Genomic DNA, 21,489 nt, shown 5'->3' with positions numbered 1-21,489 from the left:
CTTTGTCCGGCGCCCTGCCTGCATTTTGACTGTTCTTTCTGCCTGGAAACTTAGAAAAGTCCATGGCGGCCAAAAAGCGTCCCTTTACGTCAAAAGCGGTTTTAGAACAGTGATAGTAAATCAGAACCACTTGCAGAATTGAGTGATAATGATTTGTGGGGAAATTCGTCATCAGACACTGAAAACGATTTTGCGACTTTGCTCAGCGATGTGCGAATTTGCCTCTGTATTTCAAATTTCAGTGTTTTTGGTTTGATTATATTATTGAATTAAATTTATTATTATTATATTATTATTTTTTATGATTATTTATTAAATTATAATTTATGATTTCGTGTTTCAAGTTTTATCATATCCGGAATGTTTAATAGACTCTTTTTCGGATAGATTTCAGTGAGTGATTCCTAAAAATTACAACCTACAATAAAAAACTACATATTTCCATGCAAAAAAATGGTACCGCTTTCAGCACAAAAAATCGGAAAGAATCATACCGCCGAGGAGGTTAATATGCCAAATTATAAAGTGTCAGTCTCTGCAGATCTGGGTAAGAGATAATAGTAGAATCCAAATAATGGTGCTCCAAAAAGTGTTGTAGAATTACGCACTCACCAGATGCGTAACATAAATACACATTGTATATAAGCGTAGAGGTCCCCATTTAGGATTTGGATAAGGTCCTGCTTCAGGATGATCCTCCCTCTAGATCTGGTGGTGCTGTCAGGGATTCACGGGAAAGTACAGGATCCAGCTGACCAGAGATCCCTTTAAGGGATGGACGGGTGTAGGTGTCAGCTTTAAGGAACTCCCCTCTCTGGATACTGATGGATGGCTGGATCAGGATGGGCTCTAACAGTAAATAGCTACAATACAGAGGGGGGCGACTGAAAAAAACCTTAAGCCCTACTCCTACCAAAACATTTCTTTGGGATATAGTCTTTGGGGTTGATTTACTAAAGGCAAATAGACTGCATGAGGTGAAGCTCTGTTGACTTCCATCATCATATCATGTGCAATGCAAATCCTGTTTTTTCATTATCTTGCACATGATTGGGCATATTTTGTGAAGCGAGTTAAGCGAAAGGTCCCTTGCAAAGTGAACTGACTTTAGTCCTTTTGTAAACCAGCCACCATGTTACATATTACAAGTAACATCCTCCAAGTAACGCCCGTTCCCGTGTCTTCCAGGAAAACCAGCTGCTATCACAAAGCCGCTTGAAGACAAGTCTGTTACTGCTGGAGAAGACATTGTCCTGAAGTGTGAGTTTTCCAGAGAAGAGACGAGCGTGAAATGGACCAAGGATGGCAAAGTGGTGAAGAGGAGCCAGAAGCATGAGATTGTTCTAGAAGGTACAGAGTCCAGGTTGATTATCCATGAAGCATCATCCAAAGATGCCGGAGAATACGTCTGTGAGACGGCCGATTCCAAGACCAAAGCTGCCATTCAGATCACAGGTAAGTGTAGATAGTCGTGAAGGCGAATCAGAAACTCTGTCACTCTTGGGCAGGTACAGATATATGCCTCAGAACTCCAAATCGCAATTAAAATCAGCCTCCAACCTCCACCCTCTAGCAAGATGGCCCCTGGCGTGCGGCGTTCTCAAATTTTTAGAAGTTCAAACCCTATGAAAAACAAAAAATCTTTTGATTATAGAGACTTGAGGTAACAGCTAACCAAATTCTATGGTTCGGTGCTTTCCCTTTTTTTTTCATGATTGGACAGTTTTGTTTAATCACCTCCCGCCCGCCATATACAGAAATGACGGGCGCAAGGCGGTTCTCTTGTTCTGGGAGGATGTCATATGACGTCCTCCCACTCTAACCACTCGTGAGTGCGGCGATCGGAGGGACACAGCGGATCACCGATCAGCGAAAAGAGCTGATGACATCGTCTCTGTCATGTGATCAGCTGCATCCAATCACAGCTGATTGCATGTAAATAAGAAATGCCGGTTATCAGCATTTCTCTCCCCACGAGTTGTCACGCTGACAGAGGAGAGGAGAGACGGTAATCGATATTCCTCAGAGGGGACATCTACACTGATCATCAGGACACTGATGATCAGTGTGCCCTGATGATCAGTGTAGCCCCATCAGTGCCACCTGTCAGTGCCCATCAATGCCACATATCAATGCCCATCTGAGCTGCCTTTCAGTGTCACCTATCAATGCCAGTCACTGCCACCTATCAGTGCCAGTCAGTGCCACCTATCAATGCCAGTCACTGCCGCCTATCAGTGCCAGTCAGTGCCACCTATCAATGCCAGTCACTGCCGCCTATCAGTGCCAGTCAGTGCCGCCTATCAGTGAGCATCAGTGCCTGTCAGTGCTGCCTATCAGTGCCACATAACAGTGCCAGTCAGTGCCGCCTATCAGTGCCAGTCAGTGCCACCTATCAGTGCCAGTCAGTGCCACCTATCAGTGCCATATATGAGTGCTGCCTTTCAGTGCCCATCAGTGATGCCTGTCAATGCCCATCAGTGCCACCTACCAGTGCCTCCTCATCAGTGCCCATCACTGCAGCCTCATTAGCGCACAAAATTTCACAATTTTCAGTATTTTTGTTTAGCAAAAAATAAAAAAACCCAGAGGTGATTAAATACCCCCAAAATAAAGCTTTATCTGTCTCAACAAAATGCTAAAAAATTCATATGGGTACAGGGTTGTATGACCGCGCAATTGTCATTCAAAGTGCGACGGTGCCGAAAGCGGAAAATTGGCCTGGGCAGGAAGGGGATGGAAGTGCCCGGTAGGCGAGGGGTTAATATTCACTGTTTTTTAGCAGACATTGGCTAAGCCTGATTTTCTCTTTAACAGAAAAAGCCAATCAATTCACCAAAGAGATCTCCGATGTCAAGGCCGAGGAAGGGGAGGAAGCTGTATTTATCTGCGAGACCGAAAAAAACGCTGCTTCCGTAAAATGGAGGAAAGGCATCTCTGAACTCAAGCCGTCTAAGAAATTTGAGATGACTCAAAAGGGCCTCGTCCTCAGCCTGACGGTGAATGACCTGGAGAAGAGTGATGGTGACACCTACGTATGTGACATTGGGGACGCCCAGACTAAGGCCTCCCTCACTGTGAAAGGTATGACTAGCAACCACCGCCTAGACATAATATTCGTTTAGGAAGCATCATCATTTGCTGTGTAAAATTGGAACTAAAGTACGTTCAGGAGGCTTACAAAATGAAGTTGTTTCAGTATTTTCCAAGAACCGCCGAAAGGTTGTAGCCTGAGCCAAGGTCAAACAAGCTCTTTTATTATTATTATACAGGATTTATGGCGCCAACAGTTTGCTCAACGCTTTACAATATAACGGGAGACAATACAGCAGCAATACAAGAGGGTTAGGAGGGCCCTGATCCTAGGAGCTTACAATCCAAGAGGAAGGGGCTAGGGGTACAAAACGTAGTATCTGTGGGGGATGGACTGGTTGGAAGAGTAGAAGATTCCATTATTAGCTGAGGGCAGGATAGGCTTCCCTGAAGAGATAGGTTTTCAGAGATCGCCTAAAAGTGAGCAGAGTAGGCGATAGTCTGATATATTGGGGTAGAGCGTTCCAGAGGATGGGGGAAGCTCTGGAGACGTCCTGGAGACAAGCATAGGAGGAGGAGACAAGGGAGCTAGAGCATGGGAGGAGGAGACGAGGGAGCTAGAGAGCAGGAGGTCATGTGAGGAGCGCAGAGTACGGTTTGGGTGATATTTGGAGACAAGATTGGTGATGTAATTTGGGGCAGAGTTGTAAATGGCGTTATACGTTATTGTTAATGTTTTGAATTTTATCCGTTGGGCAATGGGAAGCCAGTGGAGGGATTGGCAGAGAGGGGTGGAGGACACTGATTGGAAGCCAGTGGAGGGATTGGCAGAGAGGGGTGCAGGACACTGATTGGAGGCCAGTGGAGGGATTGGCAGAGAGGGTGGAGGACACTGATTGGAGGCCAGTGGAGGGATTGCCAGAGAGGGTGGAGGACACTGAGTGGAGGCCAGTGGAGGGATTGGCAGAGAGGGGTGGGGGACACTGAATGGAGGCCAGTGGATGGATTGGCAGAGAGGGGTGGAGGACAATGATTGGAGGCCAGTGGAGGGATTGGCAGAGAGTGGTGGAGGACACTGATTGGAAGCCAGTGGATGGATTGGCAGAGAGGGGTGGACGACAATGATTGGAAGCCAGTGGAGGGATTGGCAGAGAGGGGTGGAGGACACTGATTGGAAGCCAGTGGAGGGATTGGCAGAGAGGGGTGGAGGACAATTATTGGAAGCCAGTGGATGGATTGGCAGAGAGGGGTGGAGGACAATGATTGGAGGCCAGTGGAGGGATTGGCAGAGAGGGGTGGAGGACACTGATTGGAAGCCAGTGGATGGATTTTCAGAGAGGGATGGCAGATACGGAACAATTAGTAAGGTGGATGAGTCTGGCAGCAGCATTCATAAAAGAGGGGATAGCCTGCGATGAGGTCGGCCAATGAGGAGGGAGTTACAATAGTCAAGGCGAGAGATAACAAGGGAGGGAATAAGTTGCTTAGTAGTTTCCAAAGTTAAAAACGGCCGTATCTTGGAGATCCTTTTGTTTGTATCCAAAAAAACTTTATTGTACCTTGGGATGTATTTACAAAGTAAAATTGCAGCACATTGCTCTCTGCCAGACCCTTGCTTAACCCCCTCAACATTTTTCATCCCAAAGGGGCTCAATCATGAATTTTTGATTTAATGTGAAAACAAATCTAAATGCCTAAGCACAATTTTGCAACCTTGACATGTGTTAGTAAAACCGTCCGTATCATCAACTGCTTTGTACATCCGGGTGAATTAAAACGCGTTATTTTCAGGACAAATTGGGCTTTCATTTGGTGGTAAATGGTAAAGGATATCTCATGATTTTTTTTTTATTATCAAAAGAAAACTGGCCCAAAATAGTTTAAAAAAAAAAATATATATATATATATATATATATTTTATTTTTTTTATTATTTAGCTGTGTGTTTCTTGTTACTACCATAACCTACCACCAAAGAACAACCCAAAATAAATTCTCCAGCTCTTGAAGATCGCAGCGATACCACATATGTGTATGTTATTGGTTGTTTGTACCCGGAGTACAGCCCAGAAACAATAGTGCGAATTTTGTGTTTTTTTTTGTTTTTTTTACCTAAAACACACTGACACCGATACCAAAATTTTTTTAAATCCTTTGACCCTGACCTTGACCCAAACACTTACCCTGGCACCGAAATAGATCAAACCTTGATCTAGGTATTTTTTCTTTATTTTTTCTTTTCTTTTTTAATATTTATTTACTTATTTATTTATTTTTAACATACTTTTTTTCCCCCTCTATGCCAGGAGTTACAATGTATCTCTCTCCTCCATTCATATACAATGTATCTCTCTCCTCCGTTCATATACAATGTATCTCTTTCTTCCATTCATATACAATGTATCTCTCTCCTCCATTCATATACAATGTATCTCTCTCCTCCGTTCATATACAATGTATCTCTTTCTTCCATTCATATACAATGTATCTCTCTCCTCCGTTCATATACAATGTATCTCTTTCCTCCATTCATATACAATGTATCTCTCTCTTCCGTTCATATACAATGTATCTCTCTCTTCCGTTCATATACAATGTATCTATCTCCTCCGTTCATATACAATGTATCTCTCTCCTCCATTCATATACAATGTATCTCTCTCTTCCGTTCATATACAATGTATCTATCTCCTCCGTTCATATACAATGTATCTCTCTCCTCCATTCATATACAATGTATCTCTCTCTTCCGTTCATATACAATGTATCTCTCTCTTCCGTTCATATACAATGTATCTCTCTCCTCCGTTCATATACAATGTATCTCTGTCCTCCGTTCATATACAATGTATCTCTCTCCTCCATTCATATACAATGTATCTCTCTCCTCCGTTCATATACAATGTATCTCTCTCCTCCGTTCATATACAATGTATCTCTCTCCTCTATTCATAGAGAGATAAAAAAAAACAAGGGGGGGCCGGGCTGTACAGTGACTGATCACTATGATAACCAATCAGAGGCTATCACAGCGATCATGTGACCCGGAATCGGGAGTCCTGGGTCCCAATCATTAGAACGGGACCCGGGGCTGTCAGTGACACTTCTCCAGCACATGCCCAAGGATGTCTGAGCCAGGCATAGTCAGGGCTGTGGAAAAAGGGGTATCACCAATCCTCCTGTGTGGGGCCCAAGCCAGCAGGGGAGCCCTGGTAGTTGGGTAAATCGGATGTGGGCAGGGAGGGTGATCGGCACTGTGAGGAGGGGGGGACAGTTACTGGAACCGATCTCATGTATGGCTTTCTCTGCAGCAGCTGAAAGCCGGATTGTTCTCCTCTCCCTACCGCTGGCTTTCAGCTGCTGCAGAGGGAGCCATACAGGGGATCTGTTCCAGGCCCCCCACCCCCGCAGTGCTGCCCGTTTCCCTCCTCTTCTTCCCACCGGCAGCCTACAAGCACACAATAGGATCCTTCAGGATGGAGAATGTGGGAAAGGTGCGGTAAATACATGATTTACAAGCCCCTTTCTTTGCTGAATGAACACAATGAGTGATCAGTATTTAAGCATTGTAAACTTTTTTAAGGGGGGCCCTGTCAGATTGGCTGTATGGGGCCCCATGGTTTATAACAGCCTCCCTGGACGTAGTTTTGCAGCCATGCAAAAAAGAGACATTTTTTGGTAAGACTTGTAGGTTACCCCAAGACTACATTGTCATAATGCGCCATCGTTAACGACTTATGCAGACCATTTTTCATCCGAAAATTGGAAACGTAGTTCGCTCGGTAATCCCATGGTGCCATCAATGATTTCGAAGTTCACCCATATAACAGGTCAAACTTCTGTTCCTCCCAGGTCACGGCTCATACGCATATTCTTTTCGGGAAAAATGATCGTATGATTTGACCATCATGGAGTCGAAAATCGGTCGTTTTTATTATTATTTCTATTTATTTCAGGTACTTATATAGCGCCGTCAATTTACACAGAGCTTTACATATATATTGTACATTCACATCAGTCCCTAACCCTCAAGGGGTGTACAATCTAAGGTCCCTAACTTACATTCATACATACACATACTAGGGACAATTTAAACAGGATCCAATTAACCTACCAGCATGTCTTTGGATTGTGGGAGGAAACCGGAGTACCCGGGATTCGAACCAACGACCCGAGTACTGCCAGGCGGAAGTGCTAACCACTAAGCCACTGTGCCACCACGTTTTTCACAAATTTTCCAACATGCCCGATCACCGAAAAGGGAAGGGACCACAAAAATCGGCCGCTTCCATTCACCCCACTAACAGAGCGAAAATCGGCTGATTATTCTTAAGTCCAATTTTTGGACAAAAAAAATCGGTCGATTTTCGACCCTTGTATGGCTGGCCTAACAACAGTGGTATCAAAGACATGTGATGCCACAGCAGCTGAAACTATTGAATTTGTATCAAACAAACTGCGTGCACCACTTTATTTTCTAATGTGGGGGAGCATAAGTTGTACTAGAAGATTTAAATACACTAACAAGCCAATATATATTTTATATTTTCAATCAATATATATATACTATCAATATATTTCAAAATATATTTATATATATATATATATATATACTGCATGTTGAAATGTGTTTTTTATATATTACAAAATATAATAATTTATTATTGAAATATATTGAATACGGCCAAAATTGTAGTATTTCAAATATATGTCAATATATTTGGGAAGAATATTTTTAAAATAGATTTCAAATATACATTTCTTCCACTAGAAAGAGGATTTAAATACACTAACAATCCAATATATTTTTTATATTTTACAGTACAATTTTGGCCACTATCAATATATTTCAATCACTAATACACATGAAGTGTCCTGGGGACTGAGCCCCAAGAGGACCACGGCAACCACCAGAATAAGTGGTCTCCATACCATCATGCCACCCTTTGCTGCCCTTTGCCAACCTTTGCCACCCTTTGCTGCCTTTTGCCGCCCTCTGCCGTCTTTTTCTGCCATTTGCTGCCCTTTGCTGCCCTTTTCTGCCCTTTGCCGCCTTTTTCTGCCATTTGCTGCCCTTTGCTGCCCTTTGGCGCCTTTTTCTGCCCTTTGCTGCCCTTTGGCGCCTTTTTCTGCCATTTGCTGCCCTTTGCCACCCTTTGCTGCCCTTTGCTGCTCTTTTCCGCCCTTTGCTGCCCATTACCACCCTTTGCCGCCTTTTACCAAAATGACCTTTCTGTTTTTTAAAACATCAATGGCCCCCTACCTGTCAGGAGGCCGTGACAACTAACCTGTGCAAAAGTAACTACACAAAAGAGAATGGGCAATGAGGACTTTCCAGCTCTGCAGAACCCTCTAGAACAGGGGTGTCAAACTCCATTTCATGGCGGGCCTTATCAGGACTATGGTTGCCGTCAAAGGGCCGGTTGTATTTGTGAGACTATATGTCCACATTACATCAGATGTCAAGAATCCCCCAGCCTGCCTAACATCATTGTGCACCACCTTTGGGGAGCAGAGCTGGAATGCAGAAAGTACAGGGTCTGGAGGAGGACCAGAGGAGGAGTGAAGTCAGTTACCAGAATCTCCTGAATGCTAAGACCAGGGGAGGCGGAGATGAGGGGGTGCTACAGCTGCACTGAGAGGTGCAGGATTTGGCAGAAGAGTTCTATTATCCTCTCTGCTGCCGACTGCTGAGACAAGGTGGGGGCGGAGACAAGGGGGTACCCGCAGGAAAGGTGCAAGGGCCACGTGAATTGACCTGGAGGGCTGGATTCGGCCTTATGTTTGACACCTGTGCTCTAGAATGTCTAAAGTAAACCTAAGAGCAGCTTCTTCCTACTCATTTGATTGACTCCGTCCTTCAAGGTTGGACCTTTTCCACCTTACGTGTTCATACTGCACCCCTTAGCCCTTTCCTCGGCCGGGATTGATCACCCCCCCCCCATCCTGCACCCCTTGGACCTTTCCTTGGCCAGGATCGATCACCCCCCCAATACAGCACCCCTTGGCCCTTTCCTTGGCCAGGATCGATCACCTCCCCCCCATACTGCATCCCTTGGACCTTTCCTTGGCCAGGATCAATCACCCCCCCCATACTGCACCCCTTGGCCCTTTCCTTGGCTGGAATCGATCACCCCCCCATACTACACCCCTTAGCCCTTTCCTTGGCCGAAATCGGTCACCCCCCCCATACTGCACCCCTTGGCCCTTTCCTTGGCCGGGATCGATCACCTCCCCCCCCCATACTGCACCCCTTAGCCCTTTCCTTGGCCGGGATCAATCACCCCCCCCATACTGCACCCCTTGGACCTTTCCTTGGCCAGGATCGATCACCCCCCCCCATACTGCACCCCTTGGCCCTTTCCTTGGCCGGGATCGATCGCCCCCCACACATAAAGTCTATAGATCAAGATCTGCTTTTTCCCATGATTTCAATTCGACTAATTTGCCTGTTAGCACTAGAAGAACAACTAAAAAATTCATATTGTCCCGTAAATGTCTTGTCTTGTCTATGTACTCGCCATGTGGTATGGTCCTGGCCAGCTCAGTGGATTGCTGTAGGAAAGTCCTGGATTCTTTCTTGGATACACAGAATATAACTGGATATAACATTTATAGGGAAAGTTGATCCAGGGAATATCCGATTGCCTCTCGGGGGATCAGGAAGAAATTTTTTCCCTGCAGGAGCAAATTGGATCATGCTTTGCTGGGTTTTTTTTCCTTCCTCTGGATCAACTGTGGGTGTAGGATTGTAACTTTTTTTTTAATGGTTGAACTGGATGGACTCTTGTCTTTTTTTAGCCAGACTAACTATGTAACTATGTATGTACTTGCCCCCCCCCTCCGTAACAACTGAGGAGGACATCAACCTTCTGTTTTCAGCCAGACTAACTATGTAACTGTATGTACTCACCCGCCGTAACAACTGAGGAGGACATCAAAGTACTTTTTTCAGCCAGATTAACTACAGTTGCAAGAAAAAGTATGTGAACCCCTTGGGATTTTTGCATGAATTGGGCATAAAATGTGCCCTGAACGTCATCTAAGTCACATCAATAGAAGAACACAGTCTGCTGAACATAATACTACACAAACATTAGATGTTGCCACGGTTTAATTGCACATAACATGTAAACATTCACTGTGCAGGGAGGAAAAAGTATGTGAGACCCTAGCTTAATGACTTCTCCCAGAGCTAATTGGAGCCAGGAGTGAGCCAACCTTGACTCCAATCAGTGTGATGATATTGGATGTGTTGCTGACAGCTGTCCTGCCCTTAAAAAACACACACACCTGTTTTGGGTTTACTGGTTTCAAGAAGCACTGTCTGATGTGAACCATGCCTCTCAGAAAAGAGCTCTCAGAAGACCTACGATCAATTGTTGACTTGCATGAAGCTGGAAAGGGTTACAAAAGTATCTCCAAAAGCCTTGATGTTCATGTGTCCACGGTAAGACAGACTGTCTACAAATGGAGAAAGTTTAGCACTGTTGCTACTCTCCCTAGGCGTGGTCATCCTGTAAAAATGACTGCAAGAGCACAGCGCAGAATGCTGCATGAGGTAAAGAAGAATCCCAGAGTGTCACCTAAAGACCTACAGAAATCTCTGGCACATGCTAACATTTTTGTTGACACATCTACAATAAGGAAAACATTAAACAAGAATGGAGTACATGGGAGGACACCACGGAGGAAGCCATTGCTGTCCAAAAAGAATATTGCAGCACATTTGAAGTTTGCAAAAGAGCACCTGGATGTTCCACAGCACTACTGGCAAAATATACTGTGGACAGATGAAACCAAGATTGAGTTGTTTGGGAAGAACACACAACACTATGTGTGGAGAAAAAAAGGCACAGCACACCAACATCAAAACCTCATCCCCACTGTGAAACATGGCGGAGGGAGCATCATGGTTTGGGGCTGCTTTGCTGCCTCAGGGCCTGGACGGATTGTTGTCATTGATGGGAAAATGAATTCCAGAGTTTATCAAGACATTTTGTAGGAAAACGTACGACCATCTGTCCACCAACTGAAGCTCCACAGAGGATGGGTGATGCAACAGGACAATGACCCAAAGCATACAAGTAATTCAACAAAACAATGGCTGCAACAGCACAGAATACACCTTCTGGAGTGGCCCAGTCAGAGTCCTGACCTCAACCCGATTGAAATGCTGTGGCATGACCTTAAGAGAGCGATTCACACCAGACATCCCAAGAATATTGCTACACTGAAACAGTTTTGTGAAGAGGAGTGGTCCAAAATGACTCCAGATCGTTGTGCAGGTCTGATCTGCAACTACAGGAAACGTTTGGTTGAGGTTATTGCTGCCAAAGGAGGGTCAACCAGTTATTAAGTCCAAAGGTTCACATACTTTTTCCTCCCTTCACTGTGAATGTTTACATGTTATGTGCAATTAAACCATGGCAACAGCTAATGTTTGTGTAGTATTATGTTCAGCAGGCTGTGTTCTTCTATTGTTGTGACTTAGATGACGTTCAGAGCACATTTTATGCCCAATTCATGCAAAACTCCACGTAATCCCAAGGGGATCACATACTTTTTCTTGCAACTGTATGTAACTATGTACAGTGGGGCAAAAAAGTATTTAGTCAGCCACCAATTGTGCAAGTTCTCCCACTTACAAAGATGAGAGAGGCCTGTAATTGGCATCATAGGTAGACCTCAACTATGAGAGACAAAATGAGAAAACAAATCCAGACAATCACATTGGCTGAGTTGGAAAGAATTTATTTGCAAATTATGGTGGAAAATAAGTATTTGGTGAATATGAAAAGATATATTGTTATATATCCTTTGTTGGCAATGACAGAGGTCAAACGTTTCCTGTAAGTCTTCACAAGGTTGCAACACACTGTTGCTGGTATGTTGGCCCATCCTCCATGCAGATCTCCTCTAGAGCAGTGATGTTTTGGGGCTGTCGCTGGGCAACACGGACTTTCAACTCCCTCCAAAGGTTTTCTATGGGGTTGAGATCTGGAGACTGGCTAGGCCACTCCAGGACCTTGAAATGCTTCTTACAAAGCTACCCCTTCGTTGCCCGGGCGGTATGTTTGGGATCATTGTCATGTTGGAAGACCCAGCCATGTTTCATCTTCAATGCCCTTGCTGATGGAAGGAGGTTTGCACTCAAAATCTCACGATACATGGCCCCATTCATTCTGTCCTGTACATGGATCAGTCGTCCTGGTCCCTTTGCGGAGAAACAACCCCAAAGCATGATGTTGCCACCCCCATGCTTCACAGTAGGTATGGCGTTCTTTGGATGCAACTCAGCATTCTCTCTCCTCCAAACACGACGAGTTGTGTTTCTACCAAACAGTTCTATTTTGGTTTCATCTGATCATATGACATTCTCCCAATCCTCTTCTGGATCATCCAAATGCTCTCTAGCAAACTTCAGACGGGCCCGGACATGTACTGGCTTAAGCAGGGGGACACGTCTGGCACTGCAGGATCTGAGTCCCTGGCGGCGTAGTGTGTTACTGATTTTAGCCTTTGTTACGTTGGTTGCAGCTCTCTGCAGGTCATTCACTAGGTCCCCCCGTGTGGTCCTGGGATTTTTTCTCACCGTTCTTGTGATCATTTTGACCCCACGGGGTGAGATCTTGTGTGGAGCCCAAGATTGAGGGAGATTATCAGTGGTCTTGTATGTCTACCATTTTCTAATTATTGCTCCCACAGTTGATTTGTTCACACCAAGCTGCTTGCCTATTGCAGATTCAGTCTTCCCAGCCTGGTGCAGGTCTACAATTTTGTTTCTGGTGTCCTTCGACAGCTCTTTGGTCTTCACCATAGTGGAGTTTGGAGTGTGACTGTTTGAGGTTGTGGACAGGTGTCTTTTATACTGATAACAAGTTCAAACAGGTGCCATTGATACAGGTAATGAGTGCAGGACAGAGGAGCCTCTTAAAGAAGAAGGTACAGGTCTGTGAGAGCCAGAAATCCTGCTTGTTTGTAGGTGACCAAATACTTATTTTCCACCATAATTTGCAAATAAATTCTTTCCAAATCAGCCAATGTGATTGTCTGGATTTTTCTTCTCATTTTGTCTCTCATAGTTGAGGTCTACCTATGATGCCAATTACAGGCCTCTCTCATCTTTTCAAGTGGGATAACTTGGACAATTGGTGGGGACTAAATACTTTTTTGCCCCACTGTATGTACTCGTAATAAAGCCTTTTCCTTCACCTCAACTCAATAAAACAATCACACCAAAAATAATACAAATTAAATTAATGTCCAAAAATTAGTGTCCAAAAATTAATGTCCAAAAATTAATTTATAGTCCACCAAAATATCTCAATCCTGTGTGTCCAACTTTATTATTCCAACATTCCGGACCACGTGATACCTCGAAAAAATAAAACTAAAATAGTGTATTACCTTCAAATAAATGTATATACCTTTTAAACAAATAAGTATTTACTATATCTGTGTTGAAGGTAATACACTATATTAGTTTTATTTTTTCGAGGTATCACGTGGTCCGGAATGTTGGAATAATAAAGTTGGACACACAGGATTGAGATATTTTGGTGGACTATAAATTAATTTTTGGACACTAATTTTTGGACATTAATTTTGGACACTAATTTTTGGACATTAATTTTTGGACTTTATTTTAATTTGTATAATTTTTGGTGTGATTGTTTTATTGAGTTGAGGTGAAGGAAAAGGCTTTATTACTAGTATTTGCTTGCAAGGGTGAAAGTGTGACTTTTTCCTGGGCTGCATATATGTGATCCACTATTAGAATTATTTAGGTTATAAGTTGCCGAGTGATTTATTGAATATATGTATGTACTCGCCCCCCGTACAACTGAGGAGGACATGAAAGTTCTTTTTTCAGCCGGACTAACTATGTAACTACAGTATTTATGTACTCGCCCCCCGTAACAACTGAGGAACACATCAAAGTTCTTTTTTCAGCCAGACTATGTATGTACTCGCCCCCCATAAGAACTGAGGAGGACATCAAAGTTCTTTTTTCAGCCAGACTAACTATGTAACTATGTATGTACTCGCCCCCCCATAACAACTGAGGAGGACATCAAAGTTCTTCAGTGAGAATAATGAAGAGTTCTGAAGGGCGCCCAGTTTCCCCGTATCCATCAGTCTCCCAGATTTGCCTTATTCCAGATCTCCGTTTCTCATCTTCTGTGTTCATTCTAGGCCACAAGGTTCTCATAGTAGAAGATCTGGAAGATGTTGAAGTCTACGAAGGGGAAACGGCCACTTTTAAATGTAGGATCTCACCAGCAAACCATGGGAAGGTGTTCTGGTTCCTGGATCAAACTCCGCTACACACCAACAAAGTCAATGACGTTCAGTCACTCCCGGGGGGCTATCACACATTGGCGCTCAACCAGCTGGGGGTCAAGGATTCTGGCGTGGTCACATTTGAAGCTGGTGATCAAAAAACGTCCGTAAAACTATTAGTGAAAGGTAACAGTTGGGGGGAATGCACGGCCTACACCAATTTAATCCATTTATTAGAGGGTGAGAAAAGTCTAAATTCTGATTAAAAATGACCTAATATCACCAATTGTGCATGAAAACATCACTTATTGTAAACTGATTTTTTAAATATTTAATATACCTAACTGTTGTATACAAAATATTCAGATTTACAAAATAACTTAAAAATGTTTTTAAAAAGTAAAGACTTATTGAAAATAACTTATTTTGATTTTACATTTTAACAATGGTGTTTTTTTTTTGTTATTTAAGAGATTTTTTTAGGATATCTTAAAAATGTTTTTAAAAAGTTGCTGTGTCAAATTTGATTATGCTACTTACCAATATTTTTAAGATCCAGGATTTGTTTTCAACTTATTTAGTCCAAAGGACATTTTTTTGCCAGGAGCTATGAAACGTCTAAAGCTTAATATTCCAGAGACATCTTATGACTTCAGAAAAAAGATGTAAAGACTTATTGTAAATAACTTATTTTGAATTTACATTTTGGCAATATTTTTTTCTTATTTAAGATATTCTTTTAGGATAAAGATTTAGTGCCCTGACGTTTCATAAAATTTGAATTTGGTGCCTTCTTAAAAATTCCGCCTTAAAAAAAATTCTGAAGTTTTATTTTGAAATTATATCCAGCTAACTGTTGTTTGCAAATATCCAGAGTCATAAAATGACTTAAAAAGTGTTAAAATTACAAGTTTAAATTCTGATGGAAAATTACCTAATTTCACCAATTGTGCCTGAAAACATCACTTCTTGTAAACTAATTTTTTAAATATTTAATATACCTAACTGTTGTATACAAATATCCAGATTTACAAAATAACTTAAAAATGTTTTTAAAAAGTAAAGACTTATTGTAAATAACTTATTTTGAATTTACATTTTAACAATGGTGTTTTTTTTTGTTATTTAAGAGATTTTTTTTAGGATAAAGATTTAGTGCCCTGACGCTTCCTAAAATTTGAATTTGGTGCATTCTTAAAAATTCGGAATTAAAAAAAAATTCTGAAGTTTTATTTTGAAATTATTATACAGCTAACTGTTGTTTACAAATATCCAGAGTCATAAGATGACTTAAAAATTGTTAAAATTACAAGTTTAAATTCTGATGGAAAATAAATATTTAATATATCTAACTGTTGTATACAAAATATCCAGATTTACAACAATGACTTAAAAATGTTTTTAAAAGCTTGCTGTGTCAAATTTGATTACGCTACTTACCAATATTTTTAAGATCCAGGATTTGTTTTCAACTTATTTAGTCTAAAGGACATTTTTTTGCCAGGAGCTATGAAACGTCTAAAGCTTAATATTCCAGAGACATCTTATGACTTCAGAAAAAAGATGTAAAGACTTATTGTCAAAATCTTATTTTGAATTTACATTTTGGCAATATTTTTTTTTATTTAAGATTTTTTTTAGGATAAAGATTTAGTGCCCTGACGTTTCATAAAATTTGAATTTGGTGCATTCTTAAAAATTCCGCCTTAAAAAAAATTCTGAAGTTTTATTTTGAAATTATATCCAGCTAACTGTTGTTTGCAAATATCCAGAGTCATAGGATGACTTAAAAATTGTTAAAATTACAAGTTTAAATTCTGATGGAAAATGACCTAATTTCACCAATTGTGCTTGAAAACATCACTTCTTGTAAACTAATTTTTTAAATATTTAATATACCTAACTGTTGTATACAAATATCCAGATTTACAAAATAACTTAAAATGTTTTTAAAAAGTAAAGACTTATTGTAAATAACTTATTTTGAATTTACATTTTAACAATGGTGGGTTTTTTTGTTATTTAAGAGATTTTTTTAGGATAAAGATTTAGTGCCCTGACGTTTCCTAAAATTTGAATTTGGTGCATTCTTAAAAATTCTGCCTTAAAAAAAATTCCGAAGTTTTATTTTGAAATTATTATACAGCTATCTGTTGTTTACAAATATCCAGAGTCATAAGATGACTTAAAAATTGTTAAAACTACAAGTTTAAATTCTGATGGAAAATTACCTAATTTCACCAATTGTGCTTGAAAACATCACTTCTTTTAAACTAATTTTTTAAATATTTAATATACCTAACTGTTGTATACAAATATCCAGATTTACAAAATAACTTAAAAATGTTTTTAAAAAGTTGCGGTATCAAATTTGATTATGCTACTTACCAATATTTTTAAGATCCCAGAATTTTTTTCAACCCATTTAGTCCAAAGGACATTTTTTTGTCAGGAGCTATGAAACATCTAAAGCTTAATATTCCAGAGACATCTTATGACTTCAGAAAAAGATGTAAAGACTTATTGTAAATAACTTACTTTGAATATACATTTTGACAATGGTTTGTTTTTTGTTATTTAAGATATTTTTTAGGATAACGATTTATTGCCCTGACGTTTCCTAAAATTTGAATTTGGTGTATTCTTAAAAATTCTGCCTTAAAAAAAAATTCAGAAGTTTTAATTTAATGAAAGGCTTAATTTCCAGAGACGACTTATGTAAAAATGCAAATATATCATTTATATAACATTTTTAAAATACAAAAATAAAAATTGAGTGCCCTGATGTCTCCTAAAATTTGAATTTGGTGCATCCCCAGAAAATGGTGCCTTAAAAAAAAAATTTCTGAAGTTTTATTTTAATGTTATTCTAGAGAAACCTTCCATCACCAATTTGGAAGTATCTCAGGGGGAAAGTGCAACAATGACTTGCAAAACCTCAAAACCTAATGAGCCCGTTTCCTGGTATAAGGATGGGAAAGTGGTTCGCAGTTCTTCAAAATATCAAATAAGCCGATCCGGATGTGAGAACACGTTGGTCATATGTAACGTGACCAACAAAGACAGCGGCACATATGTCTGTGAACACGGGACTGGCAAAAGCAGCATGGTTCTTGCTGTGAAGGGTAAGACGAAGAAAATGTTTTATACCTAATTTGAAACTAATTCTAGAACTTGGTGGGAACTCAGCAGATAATTGCAACTTTACAAGTAAAAAAAAAAAAGAAGATCCTCTACAGATCAAAAATTGTCATTTTAAAGATTTTTTTTATATTTGGGCGTCCGTAGCCCAGACCGCGTGTAGATGAATTTTTTTTTGAACATCTGGAACTGCAAAAGGAACAAAGAATAACGAGGAAATCAGACGGTCAACTTTTTGAATTTCTTTGTCTCTCCATGGGAAGAAGAACCATTTTGTAAAATATATTATGGTTGAATTTTTTAAGAATTCTTTACCACCTCAATGCCATGATGGAGATTTAGAAAATGTTTGCCCGGTTCTTTTTTTTTTTTTTTTGCCAAAAACATGGAAATCCGTATCTTCATAACTCATTTTGCCATGATGGAGATTTAGAAAATGTTTATTTAGTTTTTTTTTTCCAAAAAAATGGAAATCCGTATCTTCATAACTCATTTTGTAAAATATATTATGGTTGAATTTTTGAAGAATTCTTTACCGCCTCAATGCCATGATGGAGATTTAGAAAATGTTTGTCCAGTTCTTTTTTTTTTTTGGAAATCCGTATCTGCATAACTCATTTTGTAAAATATATTATGGTCACATTTTTGAAGAATTCCTTACCACCTGAATTCCATGATGGAGATTTAAAAAATGTTTGTACAGTTCTTTTTTTTTTTCTTTCCCAATAAATGGAAATCCATATCTTCGTAAAAAAAAAAAGAACGGGACAAACATTTTTTAATCTCCATCATGGCATTGATGCGGTAAAGAATTGTTCAAAAAAGGCGACTGTAATATATTTTACAAAATGTGTTATGAAGATACGGATTTCCATTTTTTGGGAAAGAAAGAAAGAAAGAAAGAAGTTATGGTCTCATTTTTTAAGAATTCTTTACTGCCTCAATGCCATGATGGAGATTTTGAAAATGTTTATCCAGTTCTTTTTTTTTGCCCACAAAATGGAAATCCGTATCGCCATAACTAATTTTGTAAAATATATTATGGTCTCATTTATAAAAAATTCCTTACCACCTCAATGCCATGATGGAGATTTAGAAAATATTCATCCAGTTCTTTTTTTTTTTTGCCCAAAAAATGGAAATCCGTATCTTCATAACACATTTTGTAAAATATATTATGGTCGTATTTTTGAAGAATTTTTTACAACCTCAATGCAATGATGGAGATTTAGAAAATGTTTGTCCGGTTCTTGCCCAAAAATTTAAATCCACAACTCATTTTTTAAAATATATTCCGAAGATACGAATTTCCATCATTGCATTGAGGTTGTAAAAAATTCTTCAAAAATACGACCATAATATATTTTACAAAATGAGTTAAGAAGATACAGATTTTTTGGGAAAAAAAAACTTTACAAACATTTTCTATAGCTCCATCATAGCATTGAGGTGTTAAAGAAATTCTTCAAAAATGTGACCGTAATATATTTTACAAAATGAGTTATGAAGATACAGATTTCCATTTTTTTGGCAAACAAAAAAAGAACTGGACAAACATTTTCTAAATCTCCATCATAACATTCAGGTGGTAAAGAATTCTTCAAAAATGCGACCGTAATATATTTTACAAAATGAGTTATGGTCGATTTTTGATGAATTCTTTACCACCTCAATACCATGATGGAGATTTAGAAAATGTTTGTCCAGTTATTTTTTTTTTTTGGGAAATCCGTATCTGCATAACTCATTTTGTAAAATATATTATGGTCACATTTTTGAAGAATTCCTTACCACCTCAATGCCATGATGGAGATTTAACCACTTCCAGACCGGACACTTTTATCCCCCTTGCTGACCAGGGCAATTTTCAGCTTTCAGCGCTATCACACTTTGAATGACAATTGCGCGGTCATGCAACACTGTACCCAAATTAATTTTTTACCATTTTTTTGAGACAGATAAAGCTTTATTTTGGTGGTATTTATTCACCGCTGGGATTTTTATTTTTTTTGCTATGTAAATGAAAAAGTCCAAAAAAATTTTTAAAAAGTGTTTTTTTTATAAAATTTTTCAAATAAATAATATTTCATCATAAATCTTTGCCACAATTTATTCTGTTATCTTTTTAGTAAAAAAAAAAAATCCAAATTAGTTTATAACCAAAAATTATAATTTTTAAACATTTTTTTACATTTTTATTTTTTTTTATATTATTATTTTTTATTTGTATTTATTTTTTTTAAATACTGTCACCCTAGTAGTACAGTGTCACCATGGTGACACTGTACTACTTGTGGGGGGTGATGAAGATTTTTTTTTTTTTTACACTAATTGCTTTTACATCCTATATGGGTGTAAAAGCAATCATTTCTCTTTCTCTCTGTGTGCATTCTTGCACTCATTGAGAAGTACTGAGTGAGCTGTGATTGGTCACAGCTTGTCACATGGTACAAGGAAGTTGTGAATAACCTTGTACCATGTGACCTCTGTGATCATTCACAGATTTCACACGTAGTAAGCAATGATGTCACAAGTGACATCTTGCTTACTACTTTGCATGTGATCACTGATTGGCCAATCAGTGATCACATGATCGGGACCTCGTACAGAGGTCCCGTCCGACGATCGGTGTTTCACTGTGTCCGGAGGACACAGCGGGCACCGGATCGTGGTGCTGCGCGCTCCGAGGGAGAGCGCACAAGCAGGGTGCGGGGAGGCCATTTATAAACAACCACCCGACCCTGCACTGCCACCATCCGGCCGTTTATATGCAACGGCCGGTCGGGAAGTGGTTAAAAAATGTTTGTCCAGTTACTTTTTTTTTTTGCCCAAAAAATGGAAATCCATATCTTCAAAACTCATTTTGTAAAATATATTATGGTCACATTTTTCCTCAATGCCATGATGGAGATTTAGAAAATGTTTATCGAGTTCTTTTTTTGCCAAAAAATGGAAATCCGTATCTTCATAACTCATTTTGTAAAATATATTATAGTCGCATTTTTGAAGAATTCTTTACCACCTCCATTTCATGATGGAGATTTAAAAAATGTTTCTCCAGTTCTTTTTTGCCCAAAATATGGAAATCTGTATATCTTCATAACTTATTTTGTAAAATATATTATGGTCGCATTTTTGAAGAATTCTTTACCGCCTCAATGCCATGATGGAGATTTAGAAAATGTTTGTACCGTTCTTTTTTTTTTTCCAAAACATGGAAATCCGTATCGTCATAACTCATTTTGTAAAATATATTATGGTCACATTTTTGAAGAATTCTTTACCACCTGAATGCTGTGATGGAGATTTAGAAAATGTCCAGTTCTTTTTTTTTTTTTTTTGTCCCATGTTGCATTTTCTGTTAAGTTCTTACCCAAATTTGCTGCTACGCACATTTAGACGTTGTGTTGGTTTGCCTCCTGGAAAAAGAAGAACGCAGACTGATCAACTAATCTTGTGTCTCAGAAACTACACTGTATCTAAAGAGTGCTTTTTCTTCCCGTAACTTCCTCATCGAGTCTCTTCATCATCTTTTAACAATTTTTTTTAGGTCAAATATGCATGAAATTCTTAATAAAATAAACCATACAATTCTAAAGTTTGGACTTATGGTGTTTGTTGCCAACTGTGTGTTGTGTTATCGGGCCTGCTTCTATTGGCAAATCTCAAAAAAAAGATCTTTTGAGTGTTACAGTGCAGTTTGTCACATTCTTGCAAATAGCCGTCTTGTCATAAAAAAAAAAAAAAGTTTTTTATGTAAAAATATACCATAGGCCTGGTAAAAGATCATTGATTAGTTCCATATGTCTGTATCAATAGAGAAAGGCCTTTGTTTTATTGCAGATAAAGGTTACTTTTAATTATTGTCTGTTTTTTTACTTTAATTATTATCTGTGTTTTTGCGTTAATTATTATTTGTGTTTTTGCTGTAATTATTATCTGTGTTTTTACTTTAATTATTATCTGTGTTTTTACTTTAATTATTGTCTTTGTTTTTGCTGTAATTATTATCTGTGTTTTTACTTTAATT

The 21,489-nt window shown here is 39.3% G+C and overlaps 1 protein-coding gene across 34 annotated transcripts in view; it reads left to right on the top strand.

Annotated features, from left to right (window-relative positions):
- Window positions 1-21,489, top strand: part of OBSCN (obscurin, cytoskeletal calmodulin and titin-interacting RhoGEF) — a 518,757-nt gene that overhangs the window by 181,422 nt on the left and 315,846 nt on the right. For 33 of the 34 annotated variants that reach the window (XM_089660447.1, XM_089660452.1, XM_089660453.1 and 30 more), the window contains 4 exons: window positions 1,189-1,455; window positions 2,818-3,084; window positions 14,232-14,504; window positions 17,192-17,443. In XM_089660447.1, coding sequence (XP_089516573.1) covers window positions 1,189-1,455; window positions 2,818-3,084; window positions 14,232-14,504; window positions 17,192-17,443 — 1,059 coding nt within the window. The remainder of the gene's footprint in view (window positions 1-1,188; window positions 1,456-2,817; window positions 3,085-14,231; window positions 14,505-17,191; window positions 17,444-21,489) is intronic. The other variant, XM_089660454.1, reaches the window with a different exon arrangement.

The sequence above is a fragment of the Staurois parvus genome, unplaced genomic scaffold (genome assembly GCF_062004578.1).
Source record: "Staurois parvus isolate SC_StPar_1 unplaced genomic scaffold, SC_StPar_1.0 ptg001245l, whole genome shotgun sequence".
NCBI classification, from domain to species: Eukaryota; Metazoa; Chordata; class Amphibia; order Anura; family Ranidae; genus Staurois; species Staurois parvus.
Note: the sequence above shows the minus strand (reverse complement) of the source record. Positions and strands in the feature narration are given on the sequence as shown.